The 27,652-nt window shown below is 46.9% G+C and overlaps 3 protein-coding genes across 9 annotated transcripts; 1 reads left to right on the top strand and 2 right to left on the bottom strand.

The window, feature by feature from the left end:
* Positions 1-1,721: 1,721 nt before the first annotated feature.
* LOC117672249 (disintegrin and metalloproteinase domain-containing protein 21-like) lies at positions 1,722-7,735 on the top strand. Its single transcript, XM_034428856.3, has one exon. It carries the CDS (start codon positions 3,782-3,784, stop codon positions 6,026-6,028), a length of 2,247 nt encoding a protein of 748 aa, XP_034284747.2. The 5' UTR covers positions 1,722-3,781; the 3' UTR covers positions 6,029-7,735.
* Positions 7,484-18,591, bottom strand: TMEM116 (transmembrane protein 116). 7 transcript variants are annotated; one of them, XM_087880110.1, is made up of 11 exons: positions 18,495-18,591; positions 16,741-16,787; positions 16,292-16,453; positions 15,261-15,401; positions 12,605-12,709; positions 10,312-10,361; positions 9,992-10,075; positions 9,640-9,766; positions 8,708-8,852; positions 8,417-8,490; positions 7,484-8,208 (listed from the first exon to the last, which is right to left on the bottom strand). In XM_087880110.1, exons 3-11 carry the CDS (start codon positions 16,349-16,351, stop codon positions 8,002-8,004), a joined length of 993 nt encoding a protein of 330 aa, XP_087736236.1. In that variant the 5' UTR covers positions 16,352-16,453; positions 16,741-16,787; positions 18,495-18,591; the 3' UTR covers positions 7,484-8,001. The 7 variants fall into 7 exon arrangements, with proteins under 7 accessions (XP_087736236.1, XP_087736234.1, XP_060547938.2 ...); XM_087880108.1 differs by having other exon boundaries at positions 15,261-15,358; XM_060691955.2 differs by having other exon boundaries at positions 16,292-16,355; positions 18,495-18,588.
* A 1,075-nt stretch (positions 18,592-19,666) lies between these two features.
* ERP29 (endoplasmic reticulum protein 29) lies at positions 19,667-27,381 on the bottom strand. Its single transcript, XM_034428873.3, has 3 exons — positions 24,317-27,381; positions 21,968-22,106; positions 19,667-20,773 (listed from the first exon to the last, which is right to left on the bottom strand). Exons 1-3 carry the CDS (start codon positions 24,449-24,451, stop codon positions 20,265-20,267), a joined length of 783 nt encoding a protein of 260 aa, XP_034284764.2. The 5' UTR covers positions 24,452-27,381; the 3' UTR covers positions 19,667-20,264.
* Between the last annotated feature and the right edge of the window lie 271 nt (positions 27,382-27,652).

Below are 27,652 nucleotides of genomic sequence, written 5' to 3'. Positions count from 1 at the left end.
TCGGTTCCTCAAAATTATATATATATATATATATATATTATATATATATTACATGATTTTTATGTAACCCTTCATGATTTTAAATGGGGCAAATGATTGTGTTCTCCTGACAATCCAGATGAGGCAATATCTCTCCAGCTGCCTGTCACCAGTGGTGCACCAGCTCGGTTCTGGGGGTCTCCCTTGGCCTTCAGCTCAATAAATTACTTGAAGAAACCAGCCAGAGATGCATGGGCTATTCAGCTGCCTGGTGATTTAAGGCAGCCCTATAAAAAGTGGTGATTGATTAAAAAAAATAACCCTGTGTTTCCAGGTCTTGAGGCCCATTTCCTTCAGCCAACAGTTACCTTTTCCTCTGTTTTGTACCGCGAAGCAAAGGAGGACAGAAATGGTAGCTTGTGGGATTTTACCAATTCAGCCAAGAGAGAAATGTGATCTCTCTGACAACAGATTTGCTTTTGAAGCCTGGGGACAGTCCCACAGAACTACTTCGGTACCGTTCCCTTTGTCCTGCGGCCGCTGAAATGCCGATCCCAAGTTATATGCGGGCTTCTCATTGGCCACCACAACTCTGCGGTTTGCTATCTCTGGGGTAATGGTGTTTTTTTTGTTCTGTTTTTTTATTTATTTTTTAAATCCTTCCTGAGTCATATCATCCTTGTCCGGCTTCTGTTTCTACTTTCTGGGCTCAGCCTTCAAATGCTTTTCTTGTGGACTTTGTGTATGATGGCTGCTGGTTGCATTCCTGCAGTTTTTATCAAGAGCCATTTGATGGGAAGGCCTGCGAGCATCCGGCTTTAGTCTTTCTTTTTAGTTTTTTAGTTTTTAACAGGAAGGTTTTGCCGCTAAGGAGGACTGTTAGGGCTAAAGTACATCTGGAAAGCTGGAATCTCTGTCTCTAGTGCCAGTTCAGTTGATAATCTCAGGACTTTACATCCGGTCTGCAAACGTACAAAGAGAATGCGTTGAGAAACGGGACGGGAAAATGTTCTTTGGAGATGCCCATAAGGATAAAAGATGCCATGCCAGAGAAGGAGCCTTTTAATCTGGGGAAACAAAGTCCTTGGCCAGGAGAAAAAACCCCTGCAGAAGTAGGAAAATGTTGTTTTCACGCTCTGCAGAAGGCCAACGTGAAGTTTAGCACCAGCTTGTCAATAATTTTCTGCTGCAATTAATTTCTTCAGTCACTCTGAAACAGAAGTGTCTGATCCTTCTGTACAGTGTTTTCCCACCAAGGGTGCCCATGAGGTGGCATTCAGTTCTTTTTTTTGTGACAAATAGCATTCATGGCTTGGGAAATATTTAATAAACCTTTTCTCTTTGAGGCTTCCCTTTCTCCATTTTCTCTAGCTTGCTAGAAGTTTTTAAGGGTTGGACTGTGGCTGATGGGAGTAGCTGACTACAGTCGTGGGGTCCTTTTTGTAGACGTACTGTATGTAAGACATACTTGTCCTTGCCTCAGTCTCCCCAGCTGAGGAAGGGTCGGAAATCCCAAGAATTCCCTGGTGGTCTCCGTTTTCCATGGGAAGGGGCTGGATCCACAAACGGCTGCTCCCAGAAGACAGCCTCCCCCCCTTCCCCCCCCCCAACCAGGTTCATCTTTTGGAAGATGACAGGGAAGTCCAGACTGCCATCAGAAAATGAGACTGAAGAGGAAATACTATTTAGTTTTGTTTAATTTTTGTTCGACTATTCTGGGAAATTTTTTGAGATTATTTTTTACATTTTTTTCTTTGCCTGCCACCATTACTCATTTGAATGTGGCTCAGTGTCTGGGCTCTTTGGATCGATTCTTCTTTGCATCTGTTGTATGTGCTTCTAATTCTCCGTTGAAAGTAGGAGAATCTCCCTCCCTCCCAGCAACATTGGCAGCTCTGCGATTGGCTTCTGAAAAGTGCCTGTCTCAGTTCTTGCCGTCCCTGCTGAGTGGGCTAAAGAGGAACCTTTACGCAGGATAGGAATTTATCTGCCACGGTGGCTACTTGGTGGGATACGCCAGGAAGCGTAAGGATGGAAGTCCTGTCCCTCCCTGAACGATGCATCGGTTCTGACTTTCCACCCTTCTTGTGTTCGTTCTGCCTGAGGCTGCAAATGCATTAGCTTTCCCTGACTTGGATGCTTACAGATGGATTGGGACTACAGCTCTCATCATGGGGGGTTGGGTACTGTAGTCCAGCGTGTTTGGAGAGCCTCTGCTTTGGGAAAGCTGCTGTATGAATAGCTGTGGTCGTCAGAAACCACTTTTCCTTTGTAAGGGGGGGAAAAGGCTATCTTTTATAAAAACACGACGGTATGCCTTGATGGTCCTGGATTTTACTGGGCTCCCCTTGCAAAGCTTTTCGTATTCATCTCCATCTTAATTTCTTTCTTGTACCTGTGGAAGGAAAAATCAGCACTCTTGCTTATGATGGGCGAAACCCCTGGTGATGATTGTTGATCCTTAGAGACAGAATCCACGAGAAATTTTTTTTGAGAGCGGGAATGGCGTCGTGCATGTATGTTTTCGGCCACAGCATAGCTGATCTCGGCTGTTAGGTTCCATCATGCCTTCCTCATCCTCGTTTTGCTTTCCTCACTTTTAAGCATTTTGCTGTATCACGGTTTTGTTTTTCGAATCAGTATTATATGAATGTAAATATTATGCATTGGTGTACATAAAATAATTTTAGTAAAATTTATCAAAGTTTCTGTCTCCTTTTTTAAAGGTAACATCAGTTGACAGGTAACCCGGTTCTGTCTTTGCTGTCTTACACCATTGGTTCTTTCAGAGGGAAATTGCAAGCTGAAATCGATTTTGCATTGCTTAAGGCCATGGCCTGTCTGCATAACATTTCTGCCCTTGAGCTATGTTGGGTAGCTCCTTAATCTAAGTCAAAAAGACTGGTGGGCCTGATAGCTGTTTCTCCCTGGGCGAGCGCAGCTGATGCTCTTGCCTTGTGGGCGCCTGTCTTTCTGTGTAAATCCTGTACCAATTATGGAAGGCATAAAATAGATTACCTGTGCCACACAAATAACAATGAGCCGGCCCCTTTGATTATTTCATCTCACAAGGCCATGAAATAGCTGGAAGGGATTGACTAGATCAGAGGTCTTCAAATTTGGCAGCTTTAAGACTTGTGGACTTCAACTCCCAGAAGTCTTAAAGCTGCCAAGTTTGAAGACCTCTGGACTAGATCTTCAAAGACAGAACTGGAAATTAAAAAAATAGCAAGGATACCATCCAATTTTAAATAAAAAGAAAATCCAGGTATAGCTTGCTCCACAATTCAATCCTGAAATTTGCTGTTCAGTAACTCTGGGAAGCCTCTTGTGGGAGGGAGGTTAAATGGAACATTCACATTTAAAGAGGCTGGAGAAACAGTTGCCTTCTGGAATCTTCCACTGGAGAAGACCCGTAGGAGGGAAGCGGTGGTTGGATCGGTGGTGAGTTCATTCTTGGTGGCTGTGATCTTTACAAGATTCATCCAGAACAACTGAGAAGGGTCCGAAGCTCTTGAGATGTCTGCCCTTTCCCTAGTGCCCTCTCCATTTTAGCTCTCTCGTTAAGCAAAGATGGCCACCAAGCCAGACAGTTGAACATGCCTGAAGAATCTTGATGGCTCAAGCAAGTGATGGTGATAGCCATCACTTTCTTGGACATCGATGAACTGAAGTAAGCTCTCACAAAATTAACTGACTCACACAAGCCAAACAAACCAACCCTTGTCTTTTTCCCCCATTGGACGTCCACATCAATCTCTCCTCCAAGCAAAGCATGTGTGAAACTCAACACAGTTGAATCATGACGAGTGTGGGTAGATACCTTGGGTGCTGGTTTTTCCTCCAGTTGGCAACCAGCATTGCATTGGTGGTCTTCACCCTTTCCACCATTCATTGCAGCTCATTGCGTCCTCCGGCATATTCCTCTTCTGAGGTGATAATCCCAAGACGGTTAGCAGCCCAAGGAGGGAAGACAAAGAAGGATGAAATATCTTACATCATCGAGGCAGCAGGAAGGGATTACATCATCCGGCTCAACCCCCCAAAGCATTTGCTAGCTAAAGACCTTCCAGTCTTCACATATAATTCAAAGGGGGAACGCGTTGAGAGCCATCCCTACATGCCAGTTGAATGCTACCGTCAAGGTTACGTGGAAGGTATTGTTGATTCGCTTGCAGTTCTTAGGACCTGTCTTGGTCTCACTGGTTTGTTGAAAATTGGTGCAAGAACGTATGGTATTGAGCCTCTGCAGAATTCCTCTGCCTTTGAACACCTTCTCTACCTCTCCGAAGAATCACTGCCTAGTTTTTCATCATACAGAGCAGGGGTGGGAAGAACAAAACACCAAGCAAAAGATCTGCGAATCAGGCAAACCAGGATGATGTACGATTATCTCCAGTACGAAGATTTCCCCAAATATATCGAACTGTATATTGTAATAGACAAAAAATTATTTGTCCAAGAAGGAAATAATGTCAGCAGAGTGCAAACTGTAGTGCTGGATGTGGTGAACATTGCGGATGCCACCTTTGAGAGTCTCAAGACAAGCATTGTCCTAGTTGGACTTGAGATCTGGACTGAAAACAACTTGATAGATATTTCTACAGACTTCACGGAAGTTCTTCAAAATTTCAATACGTGGAGAATCACCAACATGACCAACAGGACAGAGTATGACACAGCCTTCTTGTTCTTTAAACAGGATTTGAAAGGTGTCTTTGGACAGTCCTACCACTCTGCTATTTGCAAGTCAAATTTTTCAGCAGGACTCCAAGTCTACCTCCAGAACCAACTGACCCGCTTCGCAAGGGGATTTTCTCACGAGTTGGCCTCTCATATTGGGATGAACCATGACGACTCCTACTGTGTCTGTGGCAAACACACAAGCTGCCTTATGCACACGTACCACGCCTCTGTTAACCTGTTCAGTAACTGCAGCATTCTGAATTTCATAGAACTTTCTGAACAGGGCTCCTTGGGTTGCTTGCTAAATGTTCCTAGGATACCTTCCAAATTTATGCACTGTGGGGACGGGGTTTTGGATATCGACGAGCAATGCGATTGTGGGAAATCAAACACATGCATGGACGATCCTTGCTGCACTCCCAATTGCCATTTGAAGAAACATGCCCATTGTGGGGCAGGAAAGTGTTGCCGAAAATGTACGTTCGTTCCCAAAGGAGAAATCTGCCGGGCTAAAGCCAGCGAATGTGATCTCCCCGAATACTGTAATGGGAAATCTCCACATTGCCCCAAGGACTTGTATTTGCAGGATGGAACACCCTGCAGCAAATATTCTTCTTACTGTTACAAAAAGAGGTGCTGGAATCACGATTTCTTATGCCGCAGAATCTTTAAAGGAGAGTCCAGATCAGGTCACGAGAGATGCTACCTCGCTCTGAACATCCTCGGGACTCCCTATGGCAACTGCGGCTTTGACCATTCCAGGAAAGAATATTTGAAATGCCATCCCTTGCACAGCATGTGTGGAAAAGTTCAGTGTATAGATGTGAATTCTGCGCCTGAGCTGAAAGACATGGTGATTCATATGAAGGAAGTGCAAGGGACGACGTGCTGGAGCACTTCACATCCCGCCGAAATCCATCACCATGACATTGGGATTGTCCCCAACGGCATTGTGTGTGACCCGTACAAAGTGTGCATCAATCGCAAATGCGTCTCCAAAGCCGTACTTAATTCGAGCTGCGACCCGCGGAAAACCTGCCGAGGCAGAGGTGTCTGCAACAACCTTCACAAATGCCACTGCAATAGCGGATGGGCCCCTCCGAACTGCAAGTTTTGGGGTGCAGGAGGGAGCGTTGACGGAGGGTTTCCTACGATTGCCTGGGGCGACTCCTTAGCAAAATACATCCTGGGAACCATCATTCCTTTTTGCATGTTGATTGTTGCTGCTGTTCTTTTGATCTTTCCGAAAGTGTGGGAACTCATGGGATCATTTATGAGGTGGTGGAAAACTTCCATGGAGAAAGCACTGAACCTCCCCCCCAAATCAGACACCCAGGTAAGGGTGCCAGTTGAGACTCCCTAGAAGGCCCACAGAAATTCACTCCAAAAAGTAGCTTCTCTTGCAACAAGCTCATCTAATGATCATAAAGTTAGCAGCCTGTTCAGATTGTTCAGATTAAACTTTCCAACGTGGAAAAGAGCATTGAGAGCAAAACCCAAATGGCTGCGCTAAAATAGGTTGGGTCACTGCAACATCAAATCCAATACTTTCCTCTATTGAAAAAGGGAAAGGAAAAGGTGGGGGGGGAAGGTGAGGGCAGGTAATAAAATCACTTGCAAATCAAACTTGTGAATGTGCCTGCTAAACAATGCCTGTTCTTAAGTCTCAGAATGGAGTTAACTCTTCCTGTCTCAGAATGTCAGGAAGTGCACGCAGAGGGGATTTATTCTGTAAGACTCCAGAATATAGTTTTGTGATGGAAGGGAGGGATCCCCAAAACATCATCTCTTCTTGGCTACGAAAGCTACAAGATCAGAGTTCAGGAGGAATGTGGGAGGAGACTGCGGTCCTTGAACCAGCCCCTTCCAGGGGCTGAGATAACTTAGGAGGAATCCCACATAGACCCCAGAGTACTAAGACAAATTAATCTGTATCTGTTCAGCAGCACTAAAATTTATCTGTAAGTACCCCACATTCTTTAAGTCAAATACACATTGGTTGCAACTCAACAACGTTTATGTAAATGAAATTAGAACGAACTTTAAAATGTTAGGAGAAAAAGAGGACAGGAGAAACTTGAGGTTCAGAGAACCCAGTTCATTTCCCCTCTCGTACCTTGCCAGTGTCCACAGCTTGTGACCTCAAATCCCCAATTTTAGGAAAACCAACTCCAAAGGCTTGGAATGAAGAGGCTGGTTAGAGGAGCTTCAGATCCAGAAGGAAAGAGAGCGATCCTCCCTCTCCTGGCATCTCATGTCTGGCTTCAGGTGAATCTTAATGCCCTACATCTTCATCCCCATTTTCAGACCACTGAAAACTCTGTCCTGACTTTTACAGAGCAGGCCTGGTTGAGAGAGGCCAGTCTTGAGAAAGACTGGAAAGAAAGGAAAATGAGTAACTGATTTGGTAACAACAACAGAAAAAGGAGTAAGACGGCCTCCAGCAAGGTGTTTAGGACTCCCAAAATTCCCAAGAGCCATTGAAAGAAGATCTAACTCTAAGAATGCTGGTTAAGATCTGCTCAGCGTAGTCATCTCTGCAATGAGGGTGAAGGGATCTTAGGGCGGATTGAAAAGGATTCCTGGGAGACCTTGAGAAAGGAAATAAAATTGTGCAGCTGAGGTTTTTCAGTTTTGACAGGAGTTTTGGAAGGACGGGTGGAATTTCTGGAAGCCATGACATTGGGGTCATTTGGGATCAAGAGAGGACATTATTTCTATATAGAACTTTTTGGAGGCGTTAAAACAGTAGTAAGATAAGGAAGGGGTGCTTTTTACGGATCCTGGAATCAAAAGGAACAGAAATCCATCCACACACTTGCTTTTATGTTTTACTGTTTGGCAGGAAGTTGTAAAATATTCCACCAGCAGGACTGAAATAAAAGGATAATTTCCAAGGTGGTGACATCACACATTCCAAGTTCTCAGTGGCACTGTTTCCCATTCTTTGGAAAATCCTGGGGAAACTGTCTCGTGGGGGGGGGGGGGGAATGTGATGCAGTCTAACAAGGCAGTCCTCTCCATCCTATCCAATTTTTGATTCCCCTCAAATAAATAGTGATTATTTAAATCTAAGGAGTCTTTCGGTTTCTTCTCGTCCAATTGCAGTTTAATTCTCTTGCAGCCCTTCCAAGATAGCTCTTTAATTTCACGCATCTGCCGCTGCTCCGTTTGACAGCCACATTTCTCAGCCAGGCTGTGAGCGAGAAGAGCTTCAGGGTCATCCGTTGAACTCCCTCTGTGCAGGATCTAGAAAGCCTAGCCGGCCTTGGTGAGCAAAGAGCCTCCTGGCATGACCGGGGTGGGCAAGGAGAGTTCAAAGGGCCCGTCTCCCGTTCATAACACCGAGGTTGTGGAAGGAGAGGTGGGCTTAGCCTGGGGATGGGCTGGGAGGGTGCTGGCGTAGAACCTCTTCTGGGAACGCAGGAGGGGCGTCTGGGTGTCGACATCACGGCAAGCCTTGCGTTTCACACAGTGGAACATGTGCTGTGTCCAGCCATAAACCACACAGTTCAGGAACCCCTGGGAAGATGCGGTCAGGGCCTGAGTGGAGAAGCGAAGTTGCCCACGGTGAGGTGGCTGGAATCAGGAGTTGCCTGGGGCAGTCAGGAAGCAGCAGCAAAGAAGCCAACATTCCCATTAAAGGTTAGCCCCCCCTCCCCCCCAACCAGCACTGAGCAATGGGTTCTGCCCACGGAGAGAAGGTGCCCCGTGGGCTCTACTGGGTGCGCGTGGCTGAAGAGATGCTTACCTCTAAAACATAAAGGGCCATGTAAACACTGTCGTTCTCCGTACGTGCCAGCTTGACTATGCCGAGGATAAAGGCTGCGGATGGGAGAAATGAGAGATCAGTAATAATAAATAGAATAAGGATGGTAGGACTAGCAGCTACACCTCTGCATGAATTAATTTTTTTTAGTAATTAATTTTCGATGGGTTTCTGGCCTTGGATAGATTGAGATCTGGAAGGGCCCACTTCCAAACAGAGGTGAAGAGAGCTGCCTCTTTCACCGTCAACCCCCATCCCTCGGTCTTTCCAAACCTGGCCCCCAGCAGCAGAAAAACACCACGGGGTACAGAACCACGGCTTGCTCGACCACCTTCAGCATCGCCCACTGTTGATCGCCGACGTAGCCCATCGAGTTCACAAACCGCTTGTACAACATCCTGGCTCGGATGAGCAGCGTCTGAAGAAGGAGCAAGGTCTAAGCAAGGTCTCAGCAACATCTTTGTGCTTGAAGGAGGAGAGGGTGGAAGGGAGGTGGCTGGATCCAGATTCCTGCTTCGCTTTTGAAGCCGTGGGAGGAATTGAATCTAGGTGCGTGCCTGGTTTGGGTTCACTCGTTCCTCCAGGCCATGGTTTACTTAACCATGGTTAAACTATACCTGACTGAGCCTGCAGAAGACAATAAGGCCTAAACCATGGCTTCTAAACCACAGGAGGTAGTTCCCAAATCACTTTAAGGCAAAACGAAGTCACACATTATAATGGCTTAAAGGGTTGTGTGAATCAGGCCATTGACAGCCTCTCTTGATCTAATTTACCTCAGAGTCCTCGCGTAAATAAAATCAGCAGCCAGGCAATCTAAGATGTGCCCGGTCAGCAATTCAAGCGTTCCTATTGTTTTGCCTTGCATTTCCCCCCCAAAGAATCTGTGCTTATTCTGAAGTCCATCTGTTTACCATTAGGGAAACAAAAACAAGCTCAGATTTATTCAGGAAGCTGGACTCTGGGGTGTGGAAACTCAGTGTGTGATGCATTAAATCAGTGTTAGGAAACTGTTTGCTCTAACATACGAGGAATGCAGCAACAGTTGGAAGACATCAAACGTTAAGCATCAGGGTAGAGAAAAGAAGCATGATTTGTGTGCGTCACAACTGAAAGCACACACACCTCTCCTGAATTCCCCCTCCCATAAGTGCTGAAGGATTTCCAGCAACAGAAGGAGGTGCACCCCTTAGTGTGCCTCTCACCAGAATTGCAAGGAAGCTGACCATAAACGAGATCAGGAAAACTCCAGTGCTGTACAAACACAACACAGTGCAGGTAACATGCTGAGAGCCGGTGCTGAGCATGTTTTCCATGTGCAACAGGAGGCACCTGTGGACCAAACAGAAGCACAGGAGTGAGCCTGGGAGGTGGGCTGTGTTACAGGAGGGTCGGGTTGTGTCCAGACCTCTTCTGGGAAGCTCAGACAAGCAAGGTTGGTTCCCCTAAGAGACCTTTGGGAGTCAGTGGCCGTCGTAGGACAAAGTCTCAGTTCGGATACCTGCCATCCCTGACTCTTTGGGCTTGGCAAAATGTACTATATTCAGGTTGTCGTACCCATGTTCTGCAGTGAAGTTCTGGGGACACCGAAAGTGGTTGCCTAGCCCCAAAACAGGCACCATCAGGAGGATGGGGATGAGACTGGAAGAGAAAAGATAGGTCAGTCTCTTCTTCAAGATCTTGGAACCCCCCAGAGAAAAGACCAGCTCGCCTTCCAGAGCTGCTTTTACTGGCCTAAATAGCCAGAGTCTGGCCAGATCGAACTGGGGAGCTCATCCAGATTTTTCCGAGTAGGGGGGTAAACTCCACTGCCTCCCCCTTTCCCCCCCCAACCCCAACCCCTCTGAATCCAGTGGCATTTGGGAGATTAATCTTACCTAGAGAAAAGGATTGCTATTCGGCCAAGCTGATTTGAATAGCTCAACATCTACAAAAGGGGGAAAGAGGAAAACACCAGGGATTTAGCCCCATACTTTGAAAAGGTTTGTGGCAAAGATTCAAAAGCTGAAATGAATTTAAAAAAAAAAATTGGATGCAGGAAAGGGGAAATAAAATGTGTACAGAAACTTCCCTACAATTGTTTTTGGGGGAGGGAAACTCTTCAAAATTCAGCATTTAATTGTTCACATGTTAGTTTCAGATGAGACTTTGGTTACAACAATGAAGCAATGATAAAGCCACTTCATCAAGAAGTTATTATTTTAAAAACTTGAAGGTGAATCAAAGCTGAACCAATCAAGGTTTAGCTCTATACCTGGTACGTCCTGAACATATCGATGTATAATTTATTTCACTGGCATGTACAGATGCGTCCATGTGCGTGCGCACATATACATACATACACACACACAGCAGAGGTGGGTTTCAGCAGGTTCTGACCAGTTCTGGAGAACCGGTAGCGGAAATTTTGAGTAGTTCGGACAACTGGTAGTAAAAATTCTGACTGGCCCCGCCCGCATCTATTCTCTGCCTCCCGAGTCCCAGCTGATCGGGAGGAAATGGGGATTTTGCAGTATCCTTCCCCGGGAGTGGGGTGGGAATGGAGATTTTACACTATCCTTCCCCTGCCACGCCCACCAAGCCACAGCCACAGAACCGGTAGTAAAAAATTTTGAAACCCACCACTGACACACCGAGAAATATCTTTCTTCCCTGCAAAATCATACTCTTTATGTTTGGAGAGTGACCCAACCATTGTCCTAATCCTATGAGACATTTCTTCCAGCCTTCAAAGCATGGAGTTTTCAAAGAATGCTGGAATTGACCAAATTGTTGAAGTGATCTCACAGTGTTTGTCTGGGGACACGATGTGCCCTTCCCAGGTCGGGTTCTGTCCTTCTGATGAAGTGGATGGCCATAGAGGCTACTAGACTAACACAGCTACCCCTCCTGCCATGCCTTCCCTTCAAATTCATAAGGGCTTCCTGGAACAAACATGATTACAAAGAAAGTTTAGCAATTAGCCAGGGTTTTCAAAGGGCGTTGCAAGCTCTTCCTTTGAGTCTCTGCCTAGAGACTGGCCCTGGTGATTGAAAGGGTTTCCACTGACGACCAGATTTCAAAATGTTTTTGAAAGAATAATAAAAAAAGAAAACCTAATGGAGAGTCCATCTTGTCTGGGCCACATGCATTTTTCTCTGGTTCTGTTCTCCCCTTTATCAAGCAAGCATTGACAAAGGCCTCGCACCTTTGTCAAACCCAAACCTGCCGATCCTGTTCAGGTAGGAGCCAAAGTTGAAGCAGAAAGGGTGTGGCCCTCTCTGGAGGAAGTCCAAGGCCCTCCAAATCTCAATGGCCTCCACACAGGAGTCATCATTTCAACTGGATTCAATTTCTTTGACTTCCATGCAATTCAGTCAACTTGGCTTTGGCCCTGCCCTTGTTGGCTTCTGCCTGGTTCAGCCTCATTATTGGAGTTTGGCCTCCAGCACACCCTGTGACATCCACAGGGACAAGGGTGGACAGATCTCGAGCACTTCCTGCCCACCATCGCAAACATGCTTTTGTGCTTCTCTTATTCTCACCCTACAAGTTATTCTCTTAAACCTTGTTAAAATCTTCTTCCCTCTTCTGGAACGTCTGCGTTCTTCTACCCTAGAGCCTTCAGACCTGCACTGAGTAGAAGGAACTCTTCTAAACTCAGCAATAAAGGCCGTGCTGAAAAGATGCTCAGGTGCTATCTACTGAGCTGGAAAATCCAAACTGAGCTGAGAAATGCCTCAATTCATGCCTAATTCACGTCCCCTGTGACTCACGGGATTTGAAGTGTTTATTGGGGAGCAACAGAACTTGAAGCAAGGGTGTTCAACTATATCCCCTGGTCTTTATTTTCCAGATTGAACCAGCAACATCTGGTTGTAGGTGGAAAACCCCAAGTTCTGCTCTGTTCGATGGTCCATGGCCTTTAGGAGGCCAATACAATGATTTTCTAAAGATAATTATAGCATGGTGCTACTTGGTGTGGCTACATTTCCAAGTACGCAAAATTGCAACTTCAAGAACCAGGTTTCTAATTCAACCCATCTGGGTATCTTGCTGTTCTTCAGATAGCCTATAAATGTTTTTTTGCTTCATTTTTAATGCACTTGGGGTCCAAATCATGCTTGGATTTTTAAGCAGAGACAGGACTCAACTTAAAGATATTCAAGTCACCATGAAAGCACCGTTTACCTGTGGCATCTGGCTATGTAAGTGCTGGTTGAATTTCCCTTTCAAATCCATGTAAAGCTGCCAGGTGTAATTAACAGTGTACAGAAATGAGGCGACATAGAAGATCTGGAGAAGCAAATCAAGAAACAAGAACAAAGGCTATTAGTCCTCCGAATCGGCCTTTGGAAATCTGGAATAGTTTGAGAACTGAACATGGCCGTGGGTTGAAGGGGAGGGGGGCAAGTAGTGGATGGCAAGGGGAAGCCCCTGTGTGCCTGTAACCCTCCCCACTCCCCAATAACTTCCTCTCCAACCTCCTCTATATTTCCACTGTTGAAAGTAACCTTTTGCAGCTTTTATTTTGTCACGGAGTTAAAATCCAGAGAGAGCAACTATCACTGCACTCGGAGACCAAGCCTAGGGATGTGCCTCCCTCTGTGGGTGTGGTTCTGTCCTTTTTATATAATTTGTATGTATGGCTCGGATTTTCTGACTTTGTCACCAAGCATAAACAGCTCCAGAAGGAGCCGATTCCCCCACGGAAGCGATGCGTGAGGTTTGGTTTTTCCATTTCACATGGGAAGACTCCGAGAAACAGGAAGAGCTAATTTCCTGGCACGGCTGATGAAACATGAAGTAGCGGTCCAAAATTAACAAAACAAAATCACGACTTTTGCACCTTCATTCCCCCACTGTAAATAGTTGCTGGATTTGTTTTGTTTCGTTAGGCGTCGTAAAGGACGCCTAACTGAGGAAAGCTATCCCAGTGCCCGTGTGGTTTTTCTCCTTTTCTGAAAAGGATCCCAGAATGAACAAAGTCCAAAGATCTCATTGCAGCCCCACCCACCCCTTCCAGTTTCCACTCTATTTTTCAATGTGGAAAATGTTGGATTTGTTTGTCCAATCAAAGTTAGTTAGATAAATCATATTCTAGAAAGTTGATGAAACAAAATCTAATCCAGGAAAGCCAGCGTCATCTGCTGGGATATCTTATAAATAAATATCCTTAAAAATACAACATAAAAACATCATAATAAGATCCTTTATCATCCCAAAACCTCATTTTGTGTTTTTGTGTTCCCAAATAGCTTGAAAAACATATTGGAAGAGAGTGAGGTGGATCAAATTGAATTAAATCTTTTCGCTGCCCTGATCTGTCCAGTAGGTTTAGGGGTTAAGCAGGTCTCTGCGAACTCAAGTGACAACAGCATCATTGCCTCATTGCCTGATGATTTATATTTGCAAACGAATTTTGTACCTTGAGAACTGGCTGGGCGTTTTCAAGTTCCCACATACACCTGCCAAGTCACACATCTTGTGAAATAGGCAAACACAGCCTTCTCTCGAGAGGCAGCCGAAGGTAAATATTCAAAGGGATCAATAATATGGAGGACCTCTGCTGTTCATTATACTGCTGATTGGCGCAATAACCAATATTATAGGGAGATTATGGGGCAGATTATAAAGCCATTTTAAAAACAGAATCAAAGAGGAAAAGCAACCAAGTAGCACTAAATAAACAAGATTTGTGGTGGTTTGGAATTGCCTTTCCAGGAACAGGACCATTAAATGGCCTCAAGAGGAGAATCCTGGACCCAAACCAAGCAAAGGAAAATACACAAAAGTGAGGAGAGGGATGCAAAACAGAGTTGGTAGCTCTGTAAGAAGCATTCCAAGGCTGGCATTCTCACAAGAGAGCAAAGAAAAAAGCTTCCTAATAATGCAGGGTTTTTATATATCCAATATTAGGGACAAGGTGGCTCAGTGGCTAAAACGCTGAGCTTGTCAATCGAAAGGTCGGCAGTTCAGCGGTTCGAATCCCTAGTGCCGCTTAATGGGGTGACCTCCCATTACTTGTCCCAGCTTCTGCCAACCTAGCAGTTTGAAAGCAGGTAAAAAATGCAAGTAGAAAAATAGGGACCACCTTTGGTGGGAAGGTAACAGCGTTCCGTGCGCCTTTGAGTTATGCCGGCCACATGACCACGGAGACGTCTTTGGACAGCACTGGCTCTTCGGCTTTGAAACGGAGATGAGCACCACCCCCTAGAGTCGGGAACGACTAGCACTTATGTGCGAGGGAACCTTTACCTTTACCTTTACCTTTACCTTATATATCCAATAGTCAAATTAAAAGGGAAACACACACACTCTATCAAAACCACAGCTTTCTCTAACCATCTCCAGTTGTGTTTAGACTGCAAATCCCAGAATTTCCCAGGACCTTAGCCATGTTGGCTGAGAATTCTGGAGTCTTAGTCCAACTGGGAAAACTTATCTAGAATCTTCCACAGAAACTGCCTCTGTATGTTCTTGATGCCTTTGATCCCATATACTTCTCTAAAGCTTTTACCCACTCAACGTGGCAAGTTAGCCCCAACACAAAACACATCAAGCTCAAAGACTGAACAACTGGCAGCAGATGGAAGCAACTGGATTGCCTCTTCTATATGTGGCTATCCCACCAGTCCAGACTGGTACTTTATGATTCTTGATGAATGTATCTTTTCTTTTATGTACACTGAGAGCGTATGCATCAAAGACAAATTCCTTGTGTGTTCAATCACACTTGGCCAATAAAGCATTCTATTCTATTCTATTTTACACCTATTCCTATTCTGTGTCGCACATAACACACTTTCCACCCCACCAAGGAGCTGGAGATCAACGGAGGTTTCACCTGTCCGGTGGCTTGCAAGTTGTAGCAGATGCTGCCTTCTCCAGTTGGGTGGGATGCATCTTTGCTATAGAGAAGGGCCCCCGTGAGCCAGCACAACCCTAGAAAGAGATCGGAGAGGCTCAGGTAGACAAGAGGGCGCACCTGTGGAAAGATCAAAGCAGCAATCACTCTGGTGATTCGTAGCCTTGCATTAGAACAAACATTGGAGATCTAAGGATGGGTGGAAACCATGTTCTGACCATCTGAGTTTCTGTTTCTCACTTCAGAGAGAACTAACCACACAGTGTCAACTCTAGAAGGGCAAAGCAATTTCTTCCTCAACTGTCTCATATCCAGATACACAGTCTCAGTGCAAAGTGTGTATTAGTAGAAGAGAGTGATGGGGAATAAATAAAACTAATGTTCTGCTATCCTAAAGTTGTCAAGGTTCAAAAATACTGAGAAGACAGACAGATGTAGAGATAGGCAGAGAGAGGGAGGGTGGGAGAGAGAGAGAGAGGTTTGGTTCTGCAAATTGGTTGTTATATTAATTAGGCTGCATGGCAACTATAGATGTTTGATGAAATAAAAGTACCTTATTTTTCGGATTATAAAATGCACTGGTGTATAAGATGCACCATGATTTTAAAGAGGTAAGCAAGAAAAAAAAGTTTTTGCCCTCCCCAGCTCATAGGAGCACTCTGCAGGACTCCCAAAGTCTCTGCACGCCCTGTTTTTGCGAAAAACGGGACACGCAGGGCAGGGCTTTGGGAGACCAAAAAAGGCTGTATTCAGTGTATAAGACTCACCAACATTTCCATCCTCTTTTGAGGGGGAAAAAGTACGTCTTATACTCTGAAAAGTACGGTAAATTATGGTTCACCCACCAGCTTCTAAAATTAATATTTGTTCAGTAACAAAGTGGAAAGGACTTGAACATTGCAAACATTCCTGCTGAAGATCCCTGCTCCTCCCCACTTACTTCAGAAGGCCCCATCTTGCTTATTGACTTCCTCTTCTTTTCCATCAGCAAAGGAAGGAATTTCCCTTACCTCGGGGGATCTGGCGCTGTTCTGGAATATGGTGTAGCCGATAATTGAGCTCGACCCCATGATGCTGTGGAAAGAAGGGGCGGATTGGTGGAGCTTGAAGTTGCTTCCTTTGATACGTTATTAGAGCTTGCATGAACCTTCCTTTAGCCCAGCAAATTCCCGCTTAATAAACACAACATAAACATTTTATTCTAACAAATGCAAAATCAATTTAGTTCAAGAATAAAAACAAGAATGACAGAATAACAAAAGCAAATAAAAGATATACATCCATGGCATTTAGCAACCCCAGGAAAGGGAGACATGCCTGGTAAAGGTAAAGGTAAAGGTTCCCCTCGCACATATGTGCTAGTCGTTCCCGACTTTAGGGGGCGGTGCTCATCTCCGTTTCAAAGCCCTAAAACCCCCAATCAGGTTAGTTCCTTAAGAGAGAAGGCTGCATGAAATACCTCAAAGTAGCCGTGACAGCTTGGATCCAGTGGATAACAGCGAAAAACTAGGTGGGGAAAAGAGGGAAATTAGAGAAGGCATATCCTTGCAAGCCAGGCTGTTTATCCGAGACCCCCTAGATGTTATGTGAAGGGCAGCCCACCCCTGAAATTGTGATGGGGCAGGTCTCGGAGTCCCTTCTGTGCATCTTTCTTTCCCTCCGCTCAGCGTCAGGCAGTATCTTCCATCTCTTTTTATTCATTTATTCAGCATCTGTCTGTATCGCCCATCTTTTACCCAAGTGGCTATTTTAACCCGCAGTCCAGATCTAGAAACTGACCATCCCTTCTCAGGAACGACTGCAGCCAACTTATAGCAAGCTGGGATACCATGCAAAAGTCAGTAAATTAACCTCAGGATTGTGTGAGGTCTCTACTCCAGAGTTTCTCAAGCTCAGACAGTCTGTGATGTGTGTACTTCCAACTCCCAGAAAGAAAGAAAACTGCCAGGGAGCGAGTGAGTAAGGGAAGGAAGGAAGGAAGGAAGGAAGGAAGGAAGGAAAGGGAAGGAAAATCCTATCTCCCAGAGCATCTCTGCAGGTTCTTCCTTGACTCACCTGAGCCTTCTCCAAATCTTGGGGCAGCAGAAACTCCTGAGCGGCAGCCCCAGGGGCAAAGGAGCCCATGCTGGCAAGCCAAGCAAGGAGCTGCAGGCAGCAGCAACGGGACCAGCTGTGGACAGGCAGCTAGCTGACTGGCCGGCTGGCTGGCTGGCTGGCTGCCAACCTCCCTCTTCGCTCCACCTCTTTGGTCCCGCCCTGGGTTGCCCGCAGCGGATTGGGGGGGGGGGAGGCACAGCAGGCAGGACTCAGTGGTCCAGCAGCCTGTCTGTTTTCCAAGGGTGAGAGAGAGAGGAAAGGAAAGGAAGAAAAAGATAAAACCGGAGGTCTGGAGATGAGGGAGGGAGGGAGAGAACCAAGACCAGAGGCAGGATGCAAAAGGCAATAAAACAGAAGACAGGCAGGAGGGGAAAGCCTTGGTCCCAGCAGCTCCAGGCTCTTTGCTCAAGACGCCCCCATTATTTTGACAGAATTAATTGGAAAGCAGCCAGGAAAAAGGCTTCCCGTTCCCCCCCTTTTAAATTACGGTTCTTTAAAGGAGCGTCTAGGGGAGGGGCTTCCCCACCCATTTAAATCCTAGTTTAGTTTACCCCCTCCAGGCAACCAGCACAGGGGGCTGCAACTCTCACGAAGCAGAGGAGGCCTTTGAATAAAACCTGAGAATCCGAAGAGCTGCTACCAATTTTTTGATTTGGGGCTACTCCAGAGTAACTCAGAGGTTCTGTGGTTTCCACTAGAGAGCAAAAGAGCAGCTCCATCTACTGATGGGCAAAGGAAGCTTGCAACCACTTTGAGTGCCCTGCAAAGAACATGTGTGTATGTGTGTGTGTTTTTGTGGGTCAGGGATTGATTGTGAGACCGAATTGCAAAACTCGGTCTCTTCTCCTCTACTGATCTGAATCCACAAAAGAAAGGAAGGCCACCAGAAACAAAACGCAACTTTTAAGTTGGGTATGGGATAAAGTTGGGTCGTGCTGGCTGGGGGATTCTGGGAGTTGAAGTCCACAAGTCTTAAAAGCAGCCAAGGTTGGACACCCCAGGTTTAAACTATGGAGAAACCGCCTAGGTTAAGATGACCCATGTTTCCCTTGGTAGCCACAGAGTCCCTGAATCTTGAACTGGCTGGCTTGCTTGAGCCTATAGTAGATGGATTACCTTAATGACCTCCTTTGCCAGCTTTACGGAGGAGGCGCTGAGTTGGATAACCAGACCAATCATTCCCAGCCAGCATGGGAGTTGCCGTCCAAGGCATCTGGAAGGCACAAGGTGAGGAAATGCTTGGTTAAGACAGCCGCTTTGCAGGGGGAGAAACGGCACTTGCACCCTGGATGAAACGCCCCATTGCCACCTGCGTTGGTGCCCGGGGAGCAAACGGTTGGTAACCACTGAACCAAGGCTTCCCTTGGCGTTAAAGCAAGCCCCTTGGGAGAAATCCTGCCCTTTGGGCTGCTCTGGGGCCCAGGGAGGAATTTAGGCTGTCAGTCAAGGAGGCGGCTGCTTTTAAGAGCAGACTCTGGCTGCCACTTGACTGCTTTGATGTGGGAAAGAGAGGGATGCACAGAAAGGGGCCTTTGTCCCATGCCAGAACGGTGCACACCAGGGGTGTCATTATCCGAGGTCTCTGCTGGTTGCGGCTTCTTAACTGCGGGGTTCTCCCACAGTTAATACAAAGCCAACATTCATCTAACCAATGTACGAGCAGGCTCACCTAATATCCCAGACCGATGCTGGAAAATAGCTTGCTCTTTGGCATGTCGTATTGGGCTATCTGAAACTGAGGGAGGAATGGTGCTCCCTAGACAGGCACTATCTTATTTAATAATGCAGAAAAATAAAATGGTAGGGTCTTAAAACAGTTCCCTGCTCCCAATTCCAGCTGGTATTGACAATTCTTTCCTTCCAGTTTTAAGACCCCCAAGAAGCTGAGCTGTAGATGGAAATGTCCCAGAAGACTTGAGGCGAAGAGGAAGATAGCGTATGAGTTTTTAAAAAACCTGTATGAGGATAAGGAGTAGAAGATGCTAAGATAGTGCAATACCTACAAAAAATAGAATTTTCCAGAATCTCGGAAGAAGGTAAAAATTTAATAAACCAAGGTTAGTTATATTATGACTTGGCTCAACAGCTTGTCTCGGCTGTCAGAAGGAGGGCAAGCTGGATATTTACATTTTCCTGATCAAAAACACCTTGTGGTTTGTCTCATACAGTTGTGTGTCTGTGTGAGTGTGGGCTTGTGTGTGATTCAAGGCAGAGTTGCTGAATGAAGGGTCGAAAGCTATAAACCCCCAAATCTCAAGTGCAACTTTAAACGTCAAACACAATCTCAGTTCTTAGAAGTTCAACCAGGAGGGTTCATTTTATTAAGGAAGTTGTGATAAAAGAGGAAAAAAATGCCTTTGTTTGTTCGTTTCCCCAGTAACCTTTATTATCAAATTAAGTACCCTTTCCATAAAACTGATTTCGGTGAATACTGGTCAGTAAGGGACAGGTGTAGCTTTGGGTTCACTTTCTCTTAACGTATTTCCCCTGGACCAAATGGTGCTCCATCTCACACACACACACACAAAAACCTCCCAGAGGGCGAGCCCTATTTCTTGGATGTTCAAATTCCTCCCAACGGGGTGGGGGGAGGGAAGGGGGGGAGAGGGGATTCAACCCAGCCAAACTAGCTTGCCAAGGCTCCAAGTTAGAAGTTCTAAATGTTGCCATCTTGAAAACACCTTGTTTATTAAACTTTATGGCGGTCTCTGAATGTCCCCTTAGTGAAGTTGGGGGTGTTCTGTCCCCAGGAATGGGATGGGTAGAGGGGGCTATGAAAGGGCTAATTTGCAACCTCTTTGAAAGAGCAAGGGGAGGTTTTTGCCTGCTTCGAGGAGCACCAGTTGGGACCTCACCCCATGCTGTGTCCCATCTTCACCTGCCCTGTTAAAGTTCTTCTTTCTCACTGTTCGACTTCTTTTGGAAGGAAGACAGGATGTTTAAGCGCTTCGAGAGTTCCTCTTTCTTCCCGTCGCTCATCTTGTTCTCGTCAATCAGCTTGGTGATCCGGGAGATCTCGTTGGGGATGAATGGGTCCCCCTGGGCAAGGATTTTGCCCATGATTTTGATGTATTGCTCAGCGGATTTGCGTTCGCTCTCTTTGGCCTTGGCCAAATGCTCCTGGCCCTCTTCCAGGAGAGCCTGGCGACGCTCAGGTTCTTGGGTGGCACTTACAAACTGGCTGGCCAAGGCATCGAATATTTTCAGGCAACCTGGCATTCCCATGTAGATCCCTCGGAGTTTCAGCCAGCGCTGGAGAGCACTGGCCTTGACCTGCCCGTCGTAAGGCAAGGGGTTCTCCAGGTCGCCATCTTGGAACAAGTAGAAAACTGGATACGAGTCTTTATCCAGTTTGTATTTTTCCCCCAACTCCATGTTCTGCTTGTCACCATAATCTGTAAGGAAAAGCAATATGAACTCAGGCGGGAGACTTGGATAGGGAGAATAACTAGTTAGTGGGTTTGCAGGTCACTGTTCACCTAAGATGTGATTAACCAAGAATCACTTTATCAGAGAGATGGGCAGCGTATAAATTTAATAAATCAATAACAAATAAATAAGTGTGCGTAAGTGGCTTTTACAAAGGCCAAAATGTAAAAATTTCTAAGTTATGTTTGAGTGGCTTGATTAAACTATTACTATAACTTTTGCAATACAAAGGAACTTTGAAGGATGAAAATATGCAGCTGATAGAACCCCAACATTTTGAAGCCTTGAGGTCTAGCAGCTTGTTCCTCGCAAGGCTCATCCCGGCTGAAGCACAAGCCCAAAATGGTGCAACCCTTGAAGAGAATTCAAACTCTCTATGCATTCAGCCACTCTGTGCTATTGCTTTGATCGAAAGAAACAGCAGGTGTCATTTTAAAACTGGGACGGGAGGGGAATTTCCATTTCTAAAATGGTAGCAGAGAGGGGCCTCTTTTAGAATAAAGATTGAAAGTTGAACATTTGGAAACTCTCGTGTTTCCACTGAGATGAGACCCAGGTCACAGATGGGCCAGGAGGAAAAACGGTGTAAGATCTGTGTGGGTATTTGAAACCCTGCACCCAAAACCTTGTAATGGCTGAAGGCTCAGTGGTTAGAGCCGATACAGAGGGTACATCTGGAAAGTACCAGACTGAGCACATGGCAATTAAGTAAAACCAGATAGTTTTGTTTATATGAGAGCCAGTTTGGTCCCGCGGTTAAGGCACCAGGCTAAAAAGTGGGAGGCTGTGAGTTCTAGTGCTGCCTTACCCATGAAAGGCAGCCTTCAACCGAGCCCACCTCACTGGGTTGTCGTGCGGAATATAGGAGGAGGAAGGTATGTTGGACATGTTTGTCACCTTGAATTATTTGTCAAAATAATAAAGGCAGGATACAAATACATAAATTAAAAAATCCTGCCTTTATTATTTTGATAAATAAGTCAAGGCAGCTAACGTACCCAATACGGTACCAAAATATAGCATGGATTTTATTTCTTACAACTGCACAACAATTTTAAGAAATAAAGAGAACTTCATCTTCTTCTTCATCCCAAATCAAACATCTGGACCTCAGGTGTGCCCAGGTAGGGATCACCCACCTGGGCAGAGCCCCATCTCACCTGAGATGCCCACCTCAGCCACCAACAAGTCATTGCTGGATTCCGAACTCTCGGCCACCTTTTTGAACTCATCCTGCTTCTCCCCGTAAGGGTACTGGGTGTCGAATTTCACCAAGACGTATTTGTGCTTTGGGATCACCTGTGGAAAGAGCAATACGTGCAAGGCTTTACAATAGAATAACAGAGTTGGAAGGGACCTTGGAGGTCTTCTAGTCCAACCCCCTGCTTAGGCAGGAAACCCTACACCACTTCAGACAAATGGTTTACCCAAAATCTTCTTAAAAACTTCCAGTGTTGGAGCATTCACAACTTCAGTTGTTCTACTGTTTAATTGTTCTAACTGTCAAGACATTTCTTAGTTCTACGTTGTTTCTCTCCTTGATTAGTTTCCACCCATTGCTTGGAAAGGGCTCTGCCTGTGAAAACCCAAAAGGATTGTCCCATACCATTTTTTCTCCATCATTTACTCTATCAAAGTGTTGAAAACCTGTTATGTTCCCTGCTATTTTAAGCCATTTTTATTGGGTCCTCCTAGACCCACACATTGCAGCAAATTATAGTATTTTTTTTTTTTAATCAGGGTTCACTGAATAAAGGACACACAGTTGGGAGGGAGCACAGCACACATTAAGCCAGGGCATCTTGTCCCTTCAGAAAAAGTCTTCAACCTGGTCAGTCAATGTGGCCCTTGTCATATCACCTGGCAGCAGCAGGGAGAAGCCGGTGTCCAGGTCAATGTTTTTGAATCCAGACACCCCCCCAAACAATGGCTAACTAGGGTTTTTGGGGTCCTCATGTTTGTGTCACAGTGGACAATTTTTCCCTCAGATTCCAAGGGAGGAGAACATCTCCATTTCCAAATGCTGAGGCGTTGGGTCTATTCCTTCTATACTGTTGCTGAGGCAAAAAAAACAGCCAATGGGAACCCAGGGAAGTGAGGCCGTGTGGGCATTGGTCACTCACTGACTTGGATGGGTGAAGAGCCAATGAAACAGCGGAGACCCAAAGCCGGGTTACCAATCAGCTGTTTTGGAGGGGGGGAAAACGGCTATAAAAGGAGCAGCACGAGGGCATCTGTCAAAGAGCTGAAGAGAAGAGGATGGAAGAGCAGCCCTCAGGGGCGAAGGAACTGGAGCCACTTGCTGCCTCAGAGTCGGCTGGGTTGGAGTCCTGGAAAAGCCAGAAGAGGCTAAAACAGCAGCCTTGAAGTCACTCTCCACGGGGCCTCTGGGGCAGCCAAGCCCCTCTAGGCTGAAGTCCTGGAAGGCCCTGAGGGCCAAAGAGGCCAGAGCAGCAAGTCTGATGGGCCACAGAGAGGAAGCCTCTCCAGAGAAGCTGGAGGCAGAAGGGGTGGAAGTTACTCCCTGCTATGTTGACGGACATCATCCAGACTGAAGGGCAGAGAGCTGGAAGGCCAGAAGGGCCAAGCAAGCAGCCCTGAGGGGCAAAGGCTGCCCTCCGCCTTAAGGAGGCGCCTCCAGAGCCAGCTGGGCTTGAGGAGGAGGAGGGTGTGGGGGGCAAAGGAGCTGGAGCCCCCCTGCAGAAGGAGCCGCTGGAAGTCTGCCGCTACCCAGCCCTTCCCAAGGAGGAGGAGGAGGAGGAGGAGAACGGGTTATTCTGGAGTGGCTCCTGGAAGGAATCGCTCTGATGCTTCACTAGCTCACTACTCCCCGCTTGGGGAAACAGGCCAAGCAGCGTTCAGGTGGGGCTGCCTGGGGCCTTCCGGCTGCGGTTCCCACGCCTCCCTGGATCCAGAGCTGAGATGGGCAGCATTTATTTGAGAGATAATTATTAAAAAGCACTTTGCAGCCTTCGGGTTGCCTGAATCCGGTGGTTCTTGGTTATTTCTCACGCGACCCTGGGATTCCCGTCATCCCTGGGCCCCGCACCTCCTTTGGGGGGGGGGATACACTCTGCGCGTGGCCAGAGGCACCGCTGCCCGGTTTCAAAAGCCCGGCGGTTCCCAGGGCAGAGGAGGTCGGTCTCGCCCTCGCCCTCCACTTGGCTTCCCCGGATTGGCGAGTGGGGGGAAGCGGCCCGCTTTCTGCCCGCCCCCTCGGCTCTCCCGGGGAGGAGCGCTGGGCCGGGGGAAAGGGAAGGGGCTGCCCGTGCCTTGGAAGCCGCCCTAAGGAGAGAGACGGAGGGGGGGCTCAGCCGGGTCCCCCGCAACGCCTCGGCCCCGCTGCAAACCCCGCTGAGTCCCCGCGGTGCCTCCCTCTCCGGAGGGTCCCCGGCCAGGCGAGTGGAGCCCGGGGCAGGAGGAGGCTGCCGGGCCCGGGTTGCGCCCCGCCAGCCGCTCTTGGCTCGGCAGCCGCGCCAGCCCGGCTTGGGCACCGGGACGGGGCTTACCTTGTAGAAGGTGACGGTGTCCAGCGGGAGCGCGCCCTTGGTGTGCAGCGCGCCGCTCCGCTCCGGGGCCGCGCAGAGCAGCAGCAGAAGCGCCGGGAGGAGCAGGCGGCAGGCGCGGCGCCCGGGACTCGCCATGGCGACCAGGTGGCTGCTGAACGGGCGACGAGCGGGTGGAAGCTTCCTCGGCGAGGGAGGGAGGGAGGGAGGGGCTTGCGGGGGAGGTTCCGCCGCGCTCGCCCGCGCCCCCCGCAGGCCAAGCCGGGCAGAGGCTGCCGGGCTCCTCCCCCCAACCCTTTGGAGCGGACACCCCGAATATTTACGGGGAAAGCCCACCAAAATCTCTGGGCTCCCGGCAGGCCAAGGAGAGGATGCTGGGAGTTGGAGTCCGGCCGCTTCGGGGGGAGGAGCCGAACCCCTGCTGGAAGAGGACGGGGGGAGGGGCTGGGGGGGTCTTGGGCGCACCGCGCCGCTTCCTTAAATGTCCCCCCCCCCCGAGGAAGGCCAAACACCCTGAAGAAGCCGAGCCTCGGTTGTAGGAGTCCCAGCTAAGCCTCCTTGGCGGGTCAGCGAGGAGCCCCGGCGTTCCCCGGACCGTCTGCATCCAGGCAGCGCCCCAGGGGACCATTTGCAGGACCTGGGAGATGCGTGTCTGGGAATAGGGCCCTAAAAAGAATCCCTTTAAACCAGGGCTACCCAACCACCGCTGCTTTGCGGCTAGGCTCTACTGGCTGGGGAATTCTGGGAGTTGAAGTCCAGCGGTCTTGAAGCAGCACCGTTGGCCACCCCTGCTCTAACCCCTCTGGCTGCAATTTTGGAAATGCTGGCCTGGCCTGGTGGTTTTCTCCTCTCCCCCCCCCCCCCTTCTGAGATTTCACTAGACAACTTTTTAAAAGTCCAGCTTTAAAGGGTGCAAGCGTTGAACCCCGCAACCCTCCTAATACTGCATTTAGGCTGCAGAGAAGGGGACTTAAATTGCACCAAGCCGGCCTCGACTGTCCCAGCCTGAAACCTCCAACATCTGTCTGTCCCCAAAATGCTTAAAAGACCCTTTAAATGGTGTGTTTTGGATCGTGGCTAACCCCTGAAGATCATGAAACCTTCAGAGAGAGGTGAAGGCTTCCCAGTCTGAAAGAAACAAAAAGGCACAGAAAAAGTTGGTTATAAAGAAACTTGAGTTTTTTTTATAAATTATAAACCCATTCAATTTACAGCAGATTGTTAGCAGTTTTATCCTTTTAGATTTCTGTTGGTGGTTGAGGTGTTTTACATAAGTCACAAATTAAAAAACAGCAAATCAAAGCAAAGAAGCTCCACAGCGAATAGAATCGGTAGCCGAATACCTCTCTTCTTCTATAGCTCAAATAAGAGGCAAAACAAACCCAATGATTCAATTATCAGAATTTCAAATATAAATTCAATTTCTAAATAGTAAGAAAATGATTTTTTTTAAAAAAAAAATGATAAACCCTAAACTTCCAAAGCTGGAAGGGGAACACAGTTGCACGGAAGTTGTTCTTCCTCAAAAGGAAACTTGAGTTTACAGAAAATATAACCCAAAGGTTTTCATTCCTAGAAGTTGCCACAGAAGGACCCTGAGTCAAACATTTCTTCTTCTCAAGCTTTCAGCTCTTTTTAAATACCCCCCAAGTACGTTGACCCACTTCCACAAGCCTTGGACAAAATAATGTCACAAATTCAGAATTTCACATGTTCGCGCAAAAGGGAAAACACCAGCACTAGTTTCCAGCAGCTTCTCTCCCCCTACCTGTTTTTTCTTGGGGGGGGGGCAGGGGTTGCATCTTCTCTGTAACAAGGAAATCCTAAGAAAACCAAGACTTTAACAATTGAAACAAACACAAGTAATTTGTGTAACAGGTGGTCACCTCCCTACTTGATCAAATGAGGAAAGCTTTGGAAATGTTTTAAAAGGCGATCTCAAAAGTGAAGAATTTCTTAGAGGGTGGCATGAATAGTCAATATTTTTTAAAATACTTTTCGGATGAAAGAAAAAATGGTTTGGGGAAGGAGCCTGTTTGTGAAATCACCTTAAAACCCCAAGAATCATGAAGTGCTCTGATGGGGGTTTTACAAGGCTATAGCCACCATTTCATTTACAGAACAGGCATTTTGAATCAAGCTATCGACTAGAAAAACAATATATTCAGAACTGACGGTGGAGATTCCATCCTTCCTTAAAACATTCTTTAAAAGTCTTTTAAGTTGCTTCTCAATCGAAGCTCCAAAACATCTTTCTAGAAATTATTTTATTGGAAAAAATAATGCATCTACATATTTATTCTGCCCTTCTTTTTCTGATTATATAACAAACCCTGCAGGAGTCATGTTTTTGTACAAAAATCGCCTCCACTGTGTGGCATCTCTTGGTAGGATACGTCCACAGCAGGTTCAGGTAAAGCTCCTTATTTCTCACGGGGCAGGTAGGGCTGCCTCTAGAACAGGCGAGAACCTCTCCTGTTGGGGGCAGGTGAGAGTGGGCATTGAGAAGACAAGCTGTGGGGAGGCCATCAACAAGCTGGATGTGCTGGCAGACAGCAATAGATGAGGCTGAACACCCACCAAAGCCACTCCTTCGAAGTCTAATGAGAAAGTAACCTTCGCTTACCTGACTCTGATGCTACCTGCTTATCTTCCTGGGCATAAACTCTATGTTCAAGAGGCTTCCTTTCTATCTGGCAATTGATCGTTGTTTAGGAAGAAACAGGAGTGCACCCCCTGGTTTTTAGTATCCGCTGATTTAAAAGAAATACAATGGTAACCAACCAATCCTCTCAAGTAACTCAGAAAACACCAGCTTAATGATATCACAGAACAGTGAAACCTGCTAAGATGTGAACAACGAAAGGCCAACTTCTTGTCTGTAACCAAGACTGGCCACGCAGGAGCGCAAGCCCTTTTTTCACCCAACAGCTCTGAATGTCAAAAGGCCGAACGCTTGAAGCCCCCCGTGGCTCAACAGGTATTTTGGGAGTCGCTCCCAAATTCTGTTCCGAATGAGAGGAGGGTGGGAAGGATTTGAAAGCAGTTGGGAGTTTTTAAATTCTCCATTCTTGGGTCCCATCCAAAATCCACCTCACACACATCATTCAAGAAGGGATTCGGGAGCGCTTTGAAATGAAGAGAAATACGAAAAACTGTGGTTCAGCTCAACTCAGCCGGCCTGTCTTGACATGCAGCTCTGAAAGTGGAAGAAACATCAAGGCACCACCGCACAGCTTTAGACTCGGAAATGATAACAGCTCCGTTGAGGGGTTTTTTGCTACCAATTACATCGATCACCTTTTACCTGATTCCTATGGAATTCTAGGTCCAGTTGCA

The sequence above is a fragment of the Pantherophis guttatus genome, chromosome 17 (genome assembly GCF_059756535.1).
Source record: "Pantherophis guttatus breed Tessera chromosome 17, ASM5975653v1, whole genome shotgun sequence".
Taxonomy (NCBI): Eukaryota; Metazoa; Chordata; class Lepidosauria; order Squamata; family Colubridae; genus Pantherophis; species Pantherophis guttatus.
Note: the sequence above shows the minus strand (reverse complement) of the source record. Positions and strands in the feature narration are given on the sequence as shown.

Excerpts from the sequence above, each read along its gene's own strand:
- LOC117672249 (XM_034428856.3), top strand. The coding sequence starts at position 3,782 with ATGACGAGTGTGGGTAGATACCTTGGGTGCTGGTTTTTCCTCCAGTTG.
- TMEM116 (XM_060691954.2), bottom strand. The coding sequence starts at position 17,405 with ATGGGCTCCTTTGCCCCTGGGGCTGCCGCTCAGGAGTTTCTGCTGCCC. Across the intron at positions 12,710-15,260 it reads ACTTGCAAGCCACCGGACAG|ATCTTCTATGTCGCCTCATT; the intron begins GTGAAACCTCCG and ends TTGCTTCTCCAG. Across the intron at positions 9,767-9,991 it reads AACTTCACTGCAGAACATGG|GTGCCTCCTGTTGCACATGG; the intron begins GTACGACAACCT and ends TTTGGTCCACAG.
- ERP29 (XM_034428873.3), bottom strand. The coding sequence starts at position 24,451 with ATGGCGAGTCCCGGGCGCCGCGCCTGCCGCCTGCTCCTCCCGGCGCTT. Across the intron at positions 22,107-24,316 it reads ACACCGTCACCTTCTACAAG|GTGATCCCAAAGCACAAATA; the intron begins GTAAGCCCCGTC and ends CTCTTTCCACAG. Across the intron at positions 20,774-21,967 it reads GGCTGAGGTGGGCATCTCAG|ATTATGGTGACAAGCAGAAC; the intron begins GTGAGATGGGGC and ends TTTTCCTTACAG.